General features: G+C 35.7%; 1 protein-coding gene across 2 annotated transcripts in view; it reads left to right on the plus strand.

Moving 5' to 3' along the window:
• The window catches only part of RIMS2 (regulating synaptic membrane exocytosis 2), a 452,082-nt gene that overhangs the window by 357,415 nt on the left and 78,534 nt on the right, over nt 1–16,133 (plus strand). For both annotated transcript variants that reach the window (XM_032610227.1, XM_032610225.1), the window contains one exon: nt 6,261–6,502. In XM_032610227.1, the coding sequence (XP_032466118.1) occupies nt 6,261–6,502 (242 nt within the window). The remainder of the gene's footprint in view (nt 1–6,260; nt 6,503–16,133) is intronic.

Raw genomic sequence — 16,133 nt, forward strand, 5'->3', positions numbered from 1 at the left:
TAAATGGATTTATGAATGCTCAATTAATAAAGCAATCTTCCTGTTCCTTTAATGATCTAGCCTTTATAAATTTGTCACTGTTTAAAGAAGGTAATTATGTTGTCTCCAAAATGTCCATTAATGATATATTTAGAGGTAAAATATTGGGCTGGATCCCAGGGCTCTTGGTGCAACCAACTATGCAATGTTCTCAGACTTAGGGCCGCTCTGCTATAGTATCTGAATAGGCAGTTAAATAAGGGTAAGCAGTACAGGGCATGTATTTATTCCAACACATTCAGGCCTTATCCTGTCTTGACCTCCCCTTATATTAGTATCCTCACCTTCACCCCATTCAGTTAACACTGGTTTTATAAATTTCCTCCAACAGCCAAGCTTCCTTCTACCCCTTGGTGTATGCAGTTGCCCCCCTTTCAGTTTCGAATACTCTTCTCAGCATGACTGGCTTCATCATTCAATACTCAGCTCAATTGTCTCCTCTGCCCAGAGGCCTTCCTTGACCACCCCATTTAATGTTGTCCCTCCCCCAACTTCCTGTCCCTTGTTACCACTGTATTCTATCTTATTTTCTTCAGATCACTTATCACTATCTGAAGTTGGCATTTATTTACTTAATTATTGTCTTTCCCTACAACAATAGGAAGGAAAGATCCGTGAAGGCAGGGACATTCTCTTTTTTTCTCTGTTGTATATCTAACTCCAAGAACAGTGCCTGCCACATAGTGGGTACAAAGCAAGTATCTTTTAAATGAACGATCAAATCCTGGGAGTTGATCGTTAAAGGGAGCAAAATGTTAAAAGGGAGCAAACCTAAAAATAAGAAATAACTCTTTTTTTTGTAAAGAAATCTTTAATATAGTGGCATTTTAGGCATTAGCCAGCTGTTGGGAAAGGAGTTTTGGAGATGACCGGCCTTCTTGGTGCTCCTTAAACTATCCTAAGTGTGCAGTGACCTGCTCTGTAACCAGCAAAGGGCTGCTTCCTATCATGAGACCCAGGACTAAGGAACATTTAAACAGTTTCATTACTAATAACTATAATCAAGGCAGATGTTTTTGACAAAAAATAATTTATTGATTAGCTAAATATTCTTCCCTAACTCTGGACATCAACTTTGTGACATAGACATACACGCACATACCCTCCAACACATTTAGATACTATAATAATACATTATAGTATGTTAATAGAATGCATTTATATACAGTACCTGCAGTAATGTTAAAAATACTAAATTTTAAATTCGTGTCATCTCCAGCAATCAAAGAATTAGCATGAGAAACTCAGTTTTTATATACTCTTCAGAGAGAGATGTTTTCTTGAATGTTTAACTTAATTAGGGTTTCTTGACATTAGAGCTGGTCATTGGAATTTTAGTTATAAGCTAAAACCACATTCTTATGCAGCTATATTTGCATTTTACATGCTGATATATTTGCCAGTACATTAATTAAAAGGGACTGTGTCATACCATTTTTGTATCCCTGTATTTGTGGGGATATATATTCAATAAACATTTGAATAAATAGTTACTACTTTACTAGCCGAAACCTGTAGATGGTCATTTGAGTAAATGAAATACAGCTTATTAAATTGTAATATAGAATCATAATAATTTCAAACTCCACATTTTAGGAAAGAAATAACATTTAATATAGAGAAAATGTTTAGTGAGGTGAGCTTTAGATGGGAGCAGGGTTTGTTACCCTCCCTTCCCCCCTCCCATAAGGAATATGCCAGAATTCAAGAAATGGCACTCGAAATCCAGACCTCCACTCAATGACTGGCAACTGGTGCAATTGAATCTGAGTGATCATAGTGATGGGTATTCAGTGAGCTCTGGGCACCTGCCTCCAGAAACACAGGAATGGGAAGGAAAGGGAATTAAATCTTTCAAGGTGGCATAATGTTTGGGAACTTGGCCAGTCTCACTGGGTTTTTTCCTCCTCTATCATTATTCCTATTGTCTTCTAACTTTTAAGCCCTCTAAGCCCTCTCTAGCACCACTTACTAGCCTAAGATGTTGTAAATAGTCCCACTCAAGTGTCTTTTCTGCCCCTGCGCTGCAGTTCTCATACTCCATTGTGTGAGCTGCTGGGCCCTCTATACTTTATTCATAAAATTCTGAGTCACTCTAGTCTCTAATTCCTTGGGCAGGTTGTCTCCTAACCACCTTCCCAGCTCTCAATAAGATGAAATATTTTTTCATGACTATATTTTATTTACAGTGTTACTCTTATGCTCATACTCTCACAGACTCAGAATTTGTCCTGTGTTTGCTGTTTATCTTAACAGCTAGATGACTCAGTTCTATTCATTCAAACCTATTAAAAATACTTTTGGCCTATAAACTTCATTTAGCTTAATCACATAGCTCCTATAATCCCGTAAATATGCTATTTTAAGTCTTTGGAGAATATTTACAAATATTTTACCTGCCTTTCATTACCTTTCTCCCAATGATAGGTGATACTAGATTTGCCCTTTAAAAAATATTTTGGGGTACAACTTTCAACAACTACAATCATGTCATAAAATAAATCACTTGTATTGGCAATTTTACACATTTCAAGAATACTAAATATATAAAGTTCTTCATTATTTTTCTAATGCCAAAAATTAGAAAACATGCATAAAACAATATTTAGAAATGTGGAAACACTGTGTTTCTTTCTGGAATTGAGCATCCTATATCAATTCCCAGTATTATTGTGTAGTAATCTCTTAGAATTAGCTTGAAAGCCATGGTACACCTTTAGCCCATGGAATGAACTATGCAAATTGAATTATTTGGCCTGTTTTCATCCTTGATTGCTCTTTTCATTTGTCTGATTGTTTTAATTTTTTTCTTGTTACCAATACCTTTTATGTTCATTTTGGAAAAAACAAAATAGAAAAAAAAAGGACATTTTTAAAAAGCATAACTACCAACCAGAGAAAATTAAAACGATTTACTTTTAGCATGCTGTTCACAGTACATCCTTTAGATTTCTTGCTATGACACTTTTTTTCCCAAAGAACATAAACATCCTGAACATATTTTATTTTTCTTTATATTCCCTTAATTCCCCTCTTGTGCAGATAACTAGTAGATCATCTATGAATCCAGGTTTCCTGAACTACCCAGTTTATCAAGAGATGTTCATTTCTTTGTCTATGAATTTCTTTCCGTTTGTTTGTTTGTGACAGTGTGTCACTCTGGGATTTGAATTTACCTGTGTCCCCTAGTAGTAGGGTAAATCCCTATTTGGTATGTGTGCCAGCCAAAGCTAAGTTGCAGATACCTGCTTCCTCTTACCCTTTCTCCCATATCAAGAACATATTTTATGTCAATAAATATCTATTTACAACAGCATTTTCAAAGGTACATTCTATTTTATTGATGAACATAACTTATTTAAACACCCTCTACTGTTGGACATTTATGGAGTTTTACCGTGTGTGTATGTGTTTTACTATTGTAATCAATTCTGCAGTAAATACCATTCTTGCTAAATCTATGAACGTTGCCGTTTTCCCTTAGGATAAGTCCTAAAAGTAGTATTGATAGGTTAAAGGGTAGGCATGTTTTTTAAATGCTTTTGATACATATTGCCATATTGCCCTTCAGAAATCTGTCATTGGTACTACCACCAGCAGTACTGGAAAGTTACCATATTACCAGACCCTTACAAAATTTCTCTTTTAAAGTAATTGATAATGTAATGAATGGGTCTGTGCTTTCTTAACCACACTAAACATTCCAAATGATCGCCCATGTTTACAGATTCTTTACTACAAAGTATTCCTTAAATAAAGAGTCACAAAACTATTAAAATGTTGGTTGGTAGCTTGTTTGCTTGGAGTATTGTTTGCTTATAGTTTTAGGTGATGTCCAAGTGAGGAAAGTAAAGAAAACCAGTAGTGATAGCCTAGCCTCAGTCTCCCTCTCTTCAAAACACAGCACTGGAGAGCAACTACTCGTAAACTCATCCCTGGTGATCTCTAAGCTTCAAGGAGATGAGAAGTAGAACCATTTTACAAAACTTTTAGTAACCTTTTTTGTAGATAATGCATTATCAAAGTTGTTAGGTTGAAGAGAAGTATACTTCTTTAAAACCAAATGGTCATTAAAATACTTATCTGTAATCTGATTTATCCATTCAGTTAGTATTTTATTATATCCTGCTTAATTTTGGCCAAGTTCTTTATGCCCTTATATCCAACCATGAGAATTAAAATGCAAAAATCACAAGGTACAATATTTTGAGAGTCTATCTTTGACTTCCTTGGTAGGTAGTAGATTAGGAGGTTCTTTTAGAAAAGTATGTTTGGGGTAAAAATTCCTACATAACAGGAGTACTAGTTATTGAGACTAGGGAACATATTATTTTGAAAGTCTTAGTCTCAACTAAACTTTGACTTTCCTAGACTATGCCATGCCTCTTCTGACGATAGCATACCATAAAAGTCATACGTTGCATTTTTATGTTCATTTGCCCAGAATCCATGAAACAAGAGATACTTGGGGAGCAAAATGTTTCGTAGTTAAAAGGGACCTTATAGATATTCCAGTTCAGCATGTTTAATGGATGCTTAATGGATGATGATGGTGCTGGTGGTGGTGATAATAATAAGGAGAAGGAGGAAGAGAATAATTTTGGGAGATCTTACGTGTTTCCCATTCCGCTTAGTGCTTTACTTAGGTTTTTTCATTTATTAAATGAGGAAGTTAAGTTCCAGAAAGGGAAACAACTCTCCCAAGATCAGTCAGTAAAGCCAAAGATCAAACCCAGATTTCCTGGCTCCCAGTATAGTCCACTCTCCATTACATAGTGCTGGCTATATGAAAAACCAGTTTAGACATTTGAATCTCAGTTTTAAAATTTATAAATATCACTTCTATTGATGCTGTTAAGTATTTACATATATAATACATGTTGAAGGGCTTTAACCTTATTTTATCTATTGTCTATATTCCCTAATATGAATTTTTATTTACTGAATTTTTACTTTAGACATATTATCCCTATTCTTTAATATAAGAAAGTACAATAAGATATTCTCTTATAAATGAGGAACCTGAGGGTCAAGTAGAGCAATTAACGTTTCTAAAGGAAGTCAGTTAAGTAGCAGCAAATCTGGGATTTAAGCCCCCATCTGTTGCCTCCAAAACTCTTTCTACTTTACTCTATAGTTGCTTATTGAAGAATAGCAAAATTAAACAGTCTTGGAAATGATTGATTTGGGGCATTGTGGAAGTGTTATACAGTCTCCTCTCTTTCTCCCTTGTTTATTTATGCCTCATTTCTTCTTAAAGCTAGTGTGAAGTAATGTGAATAGTACAATTTACTGTCTTCTTTAAAAATTTCATACTAAGTCTTTTCCCTCTTAAATACTTGGAGGAAACGAACATAGGTTAATAAAGGTAACATGTGTTGAGAATTCCCTGGTGGTCCAGTGGTTAGGACTCCATGCTTCCACTGCTGGGGGCCCAGGTTTGATCCCTGGTCCTAACCTTTCAGTAGGTTTTACTCTAGGATAGAGGGGAAAAAATATTTTAAACATTTTAAAATGTTTAAAAAATTATTGCCTTCTGACCATATTGTCTAGAAAACTGATAATGTTTCTTTCTTTCAAATGAATGCAAGAGGAAAATCTTTTCTTCATTTTTGGAATATAAACATATCAATATATGAAAGTGTAAAGTGAAATAAATTATTTTTAATTCAAAACTAATGAAAACATCAATCCCTGTTAGAAAATTTAACAACTATTAGAAAAATCTTACTAATAAAATGAGAAAACTTAAAGAGCCACTCAGCAATAGATGCTGTAATTTTTGCCATTTTTTGTAAAATTTCCCCACTCGTTGAATTTCTCTTTGAAAGCTATAGTAAAGCAAATTCGAGAACAATGCTTTGGAAACTTCTTTCATATGTTATATGGCTGCCTCAAAGTGTATTGCACTTGCATGACAGCATATTCTCTTAAATGAGCCCACTGATTTTTCGCAAATATTTTTTTCCTGTGGCCATGCAAACCAGTGCCTTCTTTGAAAACAGAAAGGAAATCATGTCTGATCTTGGATAGTTACGTTAAGGTTGGCCCTGAATAGTAAAACCCATTCAAGACCATGGTATTTGAAAATTTTTGAGTCCTAAAAATATGTCCCACTAATGATATAATTGAATTATACTCCAGATATTTCATCTAAAATACCTTTTCTGTCTTTTCCTTTTTACTCTTGTCCTCACTTTTAATGATCCATCGGCCTACAGTGTCTTTACATCCAAAATGCAAAGCAGACAAATGGGCATCTCAGGGAAGAACATGACTAAAAGCACCAGCATCAGCGGAGACATGTGCTCACTGGAGAAGAATGATGGCAGCCAGTCTGACACTGCAGTGGGCGCCTTGGGCACCAGCAGCAAAAAGCGGCGCTCTAGCATTGGGGCCAAAATGGTAGCTATTGTTGGTCTCTCCCGGAAAAGCCGCAGTGCTTCTCAGCTCAGCCAAACGGGTAGGCATTTTTATGTTACTCTTTTGACTTCCTAATTGAGTTGTAATTAATTAAAATACATATTCTTTTCTCTTATTTATTCTGTCTCAGTAATGTGTAGATGATGACATGTTCCAGAAGGAAAGGGGCATATTTTAAACTAGTTAACTTTTCCGAAAATATAACAATGACTTTGTTTTTCAGTGATCGGTGAACCTGCTTCTCAGTGAACCTTGGTAACTGTTCTTGAAATGCACTTAACGTCTTTTCTCCTCAGAGAGGAGTTAAGCTGTGGTCCTCCTGATTGTCAGTTGCTGGTCCTCTGTAAATGTACTCTGATCTGTGAGATATTTACTTTTCTTTAGGTTCCTCAAGTTGGAACCAGCCAAGTTAATTTCCACTCCCAGCAAGTTACCGTGATGAAGATGACACCACATATTTTGTGTGAATAATATACTTCATTTATTGCTGACAGCCTAACTTCTTTTTCAGTTTGTAAGCAGCATTTACCAGTTGTATCAATTTTCTCACTGCAGTTTTTATTTCCCTGTTAACACTTCAAGCAGCAATATTCTCCAGCAGCAGGGATGGAGGAATTTTCTGCTGACAGGGAAGATGCTCAAAGCTTTGCTACTTTAAAATTCAGTCTCAAATCACATCTGCAAAAATAAATTAGATACCACACTCCTACTCAGAAAAGCCACTGTTAGTAATTAAGAAATTTGTGAGTCAAAGCAATGCCTTTTTTCAAATGGGTGTTGATAATTAAGCATTAAGTCCCTGGTATCTTGGAAATAATAGCGTATCTTCTACTTAACACACAAACAAAAGCATATAATATGGTGTTTCTTTTACAGCAAATAAATTATAGGCAAATGGATTAAATCTCATTTGTGTCTGAATACTAGGGTTCTGGTACAGAGAAGCCAGGGCATAAATCTACAGCACAAAAGAATTTAAGGATATGTTAATTCCTGGACCCGGCTAACCTTGGTTTTACAAACTGTAACAGTGATTCTGGAATTTGAGCCTTATATAATAGTATTATTTTGAAATAATTATTTGATGGCATTCCTTATATCCTCTTGTAACTTACTATATTTCATGTGATTATGTTAGAGTAATTTTTCACTTGGTGTTTTAAAATGTTACTTTGCATTTTAATATAGAATTAGAAATTTAATTTATGGACATAGAGGTCATATTTAAAGGATTTTTTAAATTGCTAGCATTTATACATAATTAACTGTGTCGTGCTAAAATGATAGATGTTGGCCTTTTGAAATTGAGAGGTTTTTTTCTCTCGCAGTTAGAACTTTATTTATTGCATTTTTCTCTTTAAAACTTACAAACATTTGTAAACCCAAAACTGCTCTAAAAAAATAAAGTCTATTAATCTAAAAAATGAAGAACCTAAAATAGACACTGATAAGACTACAAGTTAGAGAATGTGTGGTGTTAAATGAAATAAATAATTCTATTCATTCAGGGGTTTGAGCACTTACTATGTGCCAGGCACATGGAGAACACAGATGAATAAGAAATCATTTATAACCTGAGTTGCTTATACTCTAGTAGAAGATAGATACTTCAACAGATTGCTTCAAGATCCTATGTCAGTGGTAAAACTAGAGTTACATAGAAAGTGCTGAGTGCTCAGAGGAGGATTGTTTGAATTCCAGGAGTGAATACCTGGAGGAGATGTTGCCTGATCCAAGGCCTGAAAAAAGAGTGATTGCAAACCAGGTAAAGGACAATTAGAAAGGTGTTCCAGATAGAAACCGTAATGACAAAGGAATGGAAGTATTACATATACAGGAATGATAGGAAATAGATGTGATTTTAACAAAAAATTTTGGACTGAATGTGGCTAGAGGCAAGGTCGATAGGTCATGGAGAGTCTCATAGACCATATTAATCTGTAGGTGATAGGAAGTTTTAAAGGGTTTTCAGTAGAGAATTGATATGGATAGATTTGCATAATATATATTTTGTAGGCCATTCAGGCAGCCATTTACTTATCTAACAAATATTTTTTGAGCATCTACCATATGCTGTATTCTAAAGAAAACATGGACAAGACAAGATCCTTCTCTTGGAGCTTATATCTAGTGGAGCTGCAATAAAGAAGTAAACCTAAGTCAGCATCTGGTAAAGAGGATTTTAGGATGAATTAGCAGAATAGTACAATATTTCAGATAAGAGATAAGATCCTGAACTAAGTGAGTTGTCAGTTATAATAAAGATAGAGAGGGGTTGATAAATTCAGGGGATTGTTAACAAGCAAAATTAGTAGTCAGTCACCCGATTCATTCATGGGTCGGATGTGGGGAGGTGAAGGAGAGAAGATTCTAAGGTAATCCCCATATTTCTGGCTTAACATCCCTGGATGGATGGTTGTGGTGCTATTAATGGATATTGGAAGTATAAAAGAAGGAATAGGTTGGGAGAAGGAGAGGTGTCAATTTAGGATACTTTGAATCTGAGATATCTATGGAACATCCAAGTAGAAATGTCTAGAACGTATTTAAATAAACTCTTCTAAAGCTCGTGTCAGAACAAGAGACATAAATCTGGGAGTTATAACGTTTAGAGGTTGCTTGAAACCATGAACATGAGTGAGACTGCCCAAGAAGAACACTGCAGATAAAAGAGCAGTAGGTGAAGGCAGTGCTCTGTGGAAGGTTAACCTTTTAGAATTGGACAGAGGAACAGGAGCCAATGAAGACCAAGAAGAAATTATCATGAAGAAAGGACAAACACTCTGAGAGAGTAGTGTCACAGAAGCTAAGAGTATAGAACGTTAGAAGAAGATGGTCAGTATTTCTCAATGATCAATTTCATGTCTTCATAGTTTTGGCATTAATATCCCATATATCTTTCTTTGACAATATTTTTATTTAAAAATAGAGATGTGTTGACCATACACTGATTTGATCTTTATTGTCAAAAACACTGTGATGTTAGCAGATTTAAGAAATGTAGTTTAGTTCTTTGTTATATCATATAGCCCCTTCTTATGTATATAGCATAGCAGAAAATAACGTGTTCCTTTTTGTTGTTGTCTACATTTATATTCAGTAACATTATAATTGTTAAATTTTTTATCATTCTTAAAATGTGCAGTTGCATTCCTACGTACACAACGTATAGCTTCGACCTACATTGACAATAGAATTCAGAATATCTCTCATTTTAAAGCCAGAGATTAACTGTAGAATAGCCAACAGAGATTGTTTTGTAATTACTGGACTCCAAACTTCCAGTGGGTTTCTAAATTCTGTATTTCTGTGTATATGTCTCAAGTAAGGTTTTTATGTTTTCTTTTCTTAAAAATGCAGTAACAAGCTCTAACAGTGTTTAAAACTGAAATCTTCAAATTTAATACCTAAACTCTTTGATCATATGATAACATTATCTAAAACAATGAATGGATTTATGATGTTGCATCTTACAATAGATCCTTTGTTTTGATTTTTCTGGCCTTTGCATGGAGATCTGCATGTAATTAATTTATAGTTATCATTTAATTAATGATATACCATAATATCTTCAACTTCTTAAAATGATACTCATTGTAAAAGTAAATATCATTTTACCAGTATGGATTTCAAGACCAGATAAAGACTGCTTACTTGACTTCTGAAGAGTAGAAAACTCAGCAAAATGGTATCTTTCTAAAGAATGTCGAAATTATTCTGGATTATGATTATGTATGATTATGTAGGATCAGTAATCATACATAAACAATAATTGATGAAGGGGAAACCATTTATAAAGATATGTTGGTTAATACACATAGTAGCTAAGTCATATCTCTCTTCTTTTCCCAGGCTATTTTGTATCCTTCTTTGACTGTTGAGTGGAAACTCACCATTTTTTTTTTTTTTTTTTTTTTTTGCGGTACACGGGCCTCTCACTGTTGTGGCCTCTCCCGTTGCGGAGCACAGGCTCCGGACGCGCAGGCTCAGCGGCCATGGCTCACGGGCCCAGCCGCTCCGCGGCATGTGGGATCTTCCCGGACCGGGGCACGAACCCGTGTCCCCTGCATCGGCAGGCAGACTCTCAACCACTGCACCACCAGGGAAGCCCCGAAACTCACCATTTTTAAAGCTTAAATATATCTTGCTAAACATCACCACCTTGTAGAAAGCACATAGGGTGAATAAGGAGACTTGGATGCTATTGCTTACTCTGGGTTATATAAGATATCAAATATGGCCACTTAAGAAAACCTGCCCAGGGGCTTCCCTGGTGGCGCAGTGGTTGAGAGTCCGCCTGCCGATGCAGGAGACACGGGCTCGTGCACCGATCCGGGAGGATCCCACATGCCGCGGAGCGGCTGGGCCCGTGAGCCATGGCCACTGAGCCTGCGCGTCTGGAGCCTGTGCTCTGCAACTAGAGAGGCCACAACAGTGAGAGGCCCGCGTACCGCAAAAAGAAACCAAAAAAAAAAACCTGCCCAACATATCTGAGTCATAGAATGTTCATCTGACAGTTGGATTTAACACCTGCTGTCCTAACAGAGTTTTTATAAAGGTAATACTTTAAATGTATAAGAAAATGCTTTCAGAACTTAAAAATCATTTTATAGATGTAAGCTATAAATAGCAAATTCAGCCTCATGGGGGATCAGGAATTCTATTTTAGACATGTCAATTTTGAGATGCCCATGAGACGTCTAAGTACAGTCATTATATGGTTAGTTGGATATGCATCCATAGAAGGTCAAGGCTAAGCGTGTAATTTGGGAGTAATCAGCAGGTAATATTTAAAGCCATGGCACTAGATAATATTACTTTGTGTAGCTTGAATCAAGAAGAAAACTAAAGACAGAGCCCTGGTATATGTCAACATTTAGATATCAGGAAGAGAATCCATTAAAGGAAACTTAAAGAGAGAGCAGCCATTAAAGAAAATGAAAAAGAAGAATATGGTATCTTGGAAACCAAAGGAAGAAAATATTTTAAGAAAGCTGATCATCTCTGTCAAGTGCTTCTGGTAGTTCAGATAAGATGAAGATTGGGAGTTGACCATTGGATTTCGCAAGATGGAGGAATTTGGTAAACCTTGACAAACCTTGCAGTGGTGGACAAAGCCTGATTGGAGCAGGTTAACAAAAATGGGAGGTGAAGTAGAGTCCCTGAGAATAATTTCAAGAATAAAAATTAGAACACCTAATACTTATTGAGCACTTTCATGTGCTAGGCACTGTTTTAAGCCCTTTACATGTAAATCATTTAAATCTTACAATGTTATGGAGCAAGAATTAATTACTATTACCCTCATTTTATAGATGAGGGAATCAAAGCAGGCAGAAGGGGAGTAACTTCCCCAAGTTTACTTAACTAGTTAAGGGTCGAAGTTGGGATTTAAATCCAGGCAGTATAGATCTGGAGACTTCATTCTTAATTATTCTGTTATAGTCTAGACCAGCACTGTCCAATAGAACTTTTAGCAGTGTTGGCATTGCTCTATATCTGCATTATCCAATACAATACGGTAGCCAACATGTGGCTACCATACAACCAACATGTGGCTGTTGAGCACTTGAAATGTGGCTTGTGTGACTGAGTAACTGAATTTTAAATTATTTTACGTTTTTAATTTATATAATTTTAAGTAGACACATATGATTAGTGACTACTGTGTGCAAATAGAAACAATTTCTAGGATTTTTGATTAAAAGGGAAATAAAAAAATAGGACTATAGCTTGGAAGAAATAGATCGAAGAAGAGTTTTGGTTTTTTAATGAGAGGGGATACTTGTGGGAACAACTGAGTGGGTGAGAGAGCTTCAGATCCAGAGCTTAAGTAGAGATCAGCTGTTATAACCTGTGGCCACTCAGGAATCTCTGCTCTTTTCAACTTGTAGTAATTTCTAAGCTCACCCAGTACTTTATATTTCCTCTAATTATAATACTTAGTAACTGTAATCATTTATGTATTTGTCTATCTCTTGGCTAGACTGTTTTTTCTTATTTTGTACATCCTTCTCAGTGTCTGGTATAGTATCAAATATAGTGATCTCCGATGAGAGGCCCATGTACTCCTTTGGGGTTCATGATGAAGTTCTCTGGAGGATGGAACGAAAATGGTAGAACTTATTTTTCCTTTTAATCTAAAAGACAAAAAAGAAATTAAGCCCTACCATATTTAATATATGGCTTCACCCTAGTTTTCTCAGTTGGTCTGGATGTCAGTCAGGTGTTGCATGCCTTTCTGGAGGTGTTAGTTTCCTTAACCACAAGAAAATGGGCAAGAGGCTTACAGAGATTCCTGCAATGAAACTGGATTAAGTGTGATACTAATACTGCAACTATACAAAAAAGGTAGTCCTGGAACTTCTACTCCTAGTCAGGCTTTTCATTAGCCACTGATGAAATAAACAAAGTGACACTCTAAGATCTGACAAGGTAGTCACTAAAAAATCCTAAGTTCTCAGGAAAATTAATAAAATACAGATTTATATCCACTATTATTAACAATGAACTTTACCCTACATTTATACTTTATATGATCTATGGTGTTTTGTTATGAAGTTTCTTTTTCAACTATGACATTATTAAAGCTAAGTATGAGAAAACTGAATTTGGAAACACACCTTCGAGTTGCTCTATTTAGTAGCTAACATAATACCAGCTGCAATAAAATATAAACCTTGAAAACTTAGTACAAGAGAAGTTCATTCATTGAGCAAATATCAGTCCAATGCAGTTATTCCCAGTGGGCCGGTGGCCTGCCCTATGGTTGTTCAGAGTTTGAGGCTCTTTTCATCTCGTGGCTCTACCGTCTTCTAGGGCCTTGGGACCCTCTGTATTCAGCCAGCACATGGGAAGTTTTTATGGGCAAGATTTGGAAATAATGAAGTCACGTCTGCCTTTATTTCATTGGCTACAACTCAGTCACAAGGCTGATGCTAGAAAATGGGAGGTTGGGAAATGTAGTCTAGGGCGTGCTCAGGAAAAAGTTTTGTAAGCAAACCAATATTTTTAAAAACTATAATGTACATTACTTCAAACATTCTTCTTGAGAGCATAAAGTCTTATTTTACCATTTGAAATAATGATTTGCAAATATTTATTGTATTTTAATATTTTAAAATATTTGTATGTATTTTATGTTTTCTAAAAGTAAATACATAATTTATAATTTTCTTTTTACTGAAATGGAGGTGGTCTCTCATTGTAGTTCAGATTTGTATTTCCCTAATGATTAGCGATATTGAGCATCTTTTCATGAGCTTATTGGCTGTTTGTGTATCTTCTTTGTAGAAATGTATATTTGAGTCCTTTGCCCATTTTCTTTTTTTTTTAATTGAGGTATAACTGACATACAACATATTAGTTTCAGGTGCACAACATGATGGTTCAGTATTTGCATATGTTGTGAGATGATCACTACAATAAGTCTAGTTAACACCTATCACCTTATATAGTTACAGAATTTTTTTTCTTGGGATGAGAACTTTTAAGATCTAATCTCTTAATAATTTTCAAATATGCAATACAGTATTATTATTACAACATTATTATTAGTCACCATGCTGTACATTACATCCCCATGACTTGTTTATTTTACAACTGGGAGTTTGTACCTTTTGAATCCCTTCACCCATTTTACCAATACCCCCGCCTGGCCTCTAGCAACCACCAATCTGTTCCCTGTATCTATGAGCTTAGTGCTTTCTGTTTTTTTTTAAGATTCCATATATATATCAAACAGAATGATATTTGTCTTTCTCTGTCTGACTTATTTTACTTGGCATAAGCCTGAAGGTCCATCCATGTTCTCACAGATGACAAGATTTCGTTCTTTTCTATGGTTGAATAGTGTGTGTGTGTGTGTGTGTGTATCACATTTTCTTTATCCATTCATCCATCAGTTGATACTTAGGTTGTTTCCCTGTCTTGGCTATTATAAATAATGCTGCAGTGAACATGGAGTACAAATATCTTTTCAAGTTAGGGTTTTCATTTTCTTCAGATAAACACCCAGAGGTAGAATTGCTGGATTATATGGTAGCTCTACTTTTTAATTTTTTGAGCTGCAGCAATTTACATTCCCACCAGCAGTGTACAAAGGTTTCCTTTCCTCCACATCCTCACCAACACTTGTTATTTCTTGTCTTTTTGATAATAACCATTCTACCAGGTATGAGGTGATATTCTCATAGTGGGTTTGATTTGCATTTCCCTGACAATTAGTGATGTTGAGCATGTTTTTTTTTTTTTTTTTTTTTTTTTTTTTAAATATCATTTCTGGTTTTTTTTTTTTTTTTAAGATGTTGGGGGTAGGAGTTTTTTTTATTAATTAATTAATTTATTTTTGCTGTGTTGGGTCTTCGTTTCTGTGCGAGGGCTTTCTCTAGTTGCGGCAAGCAGGGCCACTCTTCATCGCGGTGCGCAGGCCTCTCACTATCGCGGCCTCTCCCGTTGCGAAGCATAGGCTCCAGACGCGCAGGCTCAGTAGCTGGGGCTCACGGGCCCAGTTGCTCCGAGGCATGTGGGATCCTCCCAGACCAGGGATCGAACCTGCGTTCCCTGCATTAGCAGGCAGATTCTCAACTGCTGCGCCACCAGGGAAGCCTGAGCATGTTTTAATGTACCTGTTGGCCATCTGTATGTCCTTTTGAAAAAATGTCTCTTCAGATCCTTTACCCATTTTTAAATTGAATTGTTTGGGTTTTTTACTACTAGTTCTCAGAGTTCTTTATGTATTTTGGATAGTAACCCCTTATCAGATATATTATTTGCAAATATTTTCTCCCATTCAGTAGGTTGCTTTTTCATTTTGTTGACGGTTCCTCTGCTGTGCAGAAGCTTTTTAGTTTTATGTAGTCCCACTTGTTTATTTTTGCTTTTATTGCCTTTGCTTTTGGTATCAAATTCAGAAAATCATTGCTAATATGGATGTCAAGGGGCTTACTGTGTTTTCTTCTAAGAGTTTTATGGTTTCAGGTCTTACCTTCAAGTCTTTAATCCACTTTGAGTTAATTTTTGTGTATGGTATAAGATGGTGGTCAGTTTCGTTCTTTTGCATGTGGCTGTCCAGTTTTCCCAACACTATTTATTGAAGAGACTGTGCTTTCTCCATTGTATATTCTTGGCTCCTTTGTTGTAAATTAATTGACAAAAATGCATGGGTTTGTTCCTTGGCTCTCTATTCTGTGCCATTGATCTATGTGTCTGTCTTTATGCCAGTATTATACTATTTTGATTACTATTGCTTTGTAATATAATTTGAAGTCAGAGAGTGTGATGCCTCCAACTTTGTTCTTCTTTCTCAAGTTTGCTTTGGCTATTTGAAGGGCCTTTTGTGGTTCCATACAAATTTTAGGATTGTTTATTTCTGTGAAAAATGCCATTGGAATTTTGATAGAGATTGCATTGAGTCTGTAGATTGCTTTGGGTAGTATGGACATCTTAACAATATTAATTCTTCCAATCAATGAGCACAGAATATCTTTCCATCTATTTGTGTCTTCCTCAGTTTCTTTCACCAACGTCTAATAGTTTTCAATGCACAGGCCTTTAACCTCTTTTGTTAAATTTATTCCTAGGTAATTTATTCTTTTTGATGCAATTGTAAATGGGATTGCTTTCTTAATTTTTCCTTCCTGATAGTTCATTATTAGTGTATAGAAACCCAA

Source organism: Phocoena sinus, chromosome 17 (assembly GCF_008692025.1).
Source record: "Phocoena sinus isolate mPhoSin1 chromosome 17, mPhoSin1.pri, whole genome shotgun sequence".
Classification (NCBI taxonomy): Eukaryota; Metazoa; Chordata; class Mammalia; order Artiodactyla; family Phocoenidae; genus Phocoena; species Phocoena sinus.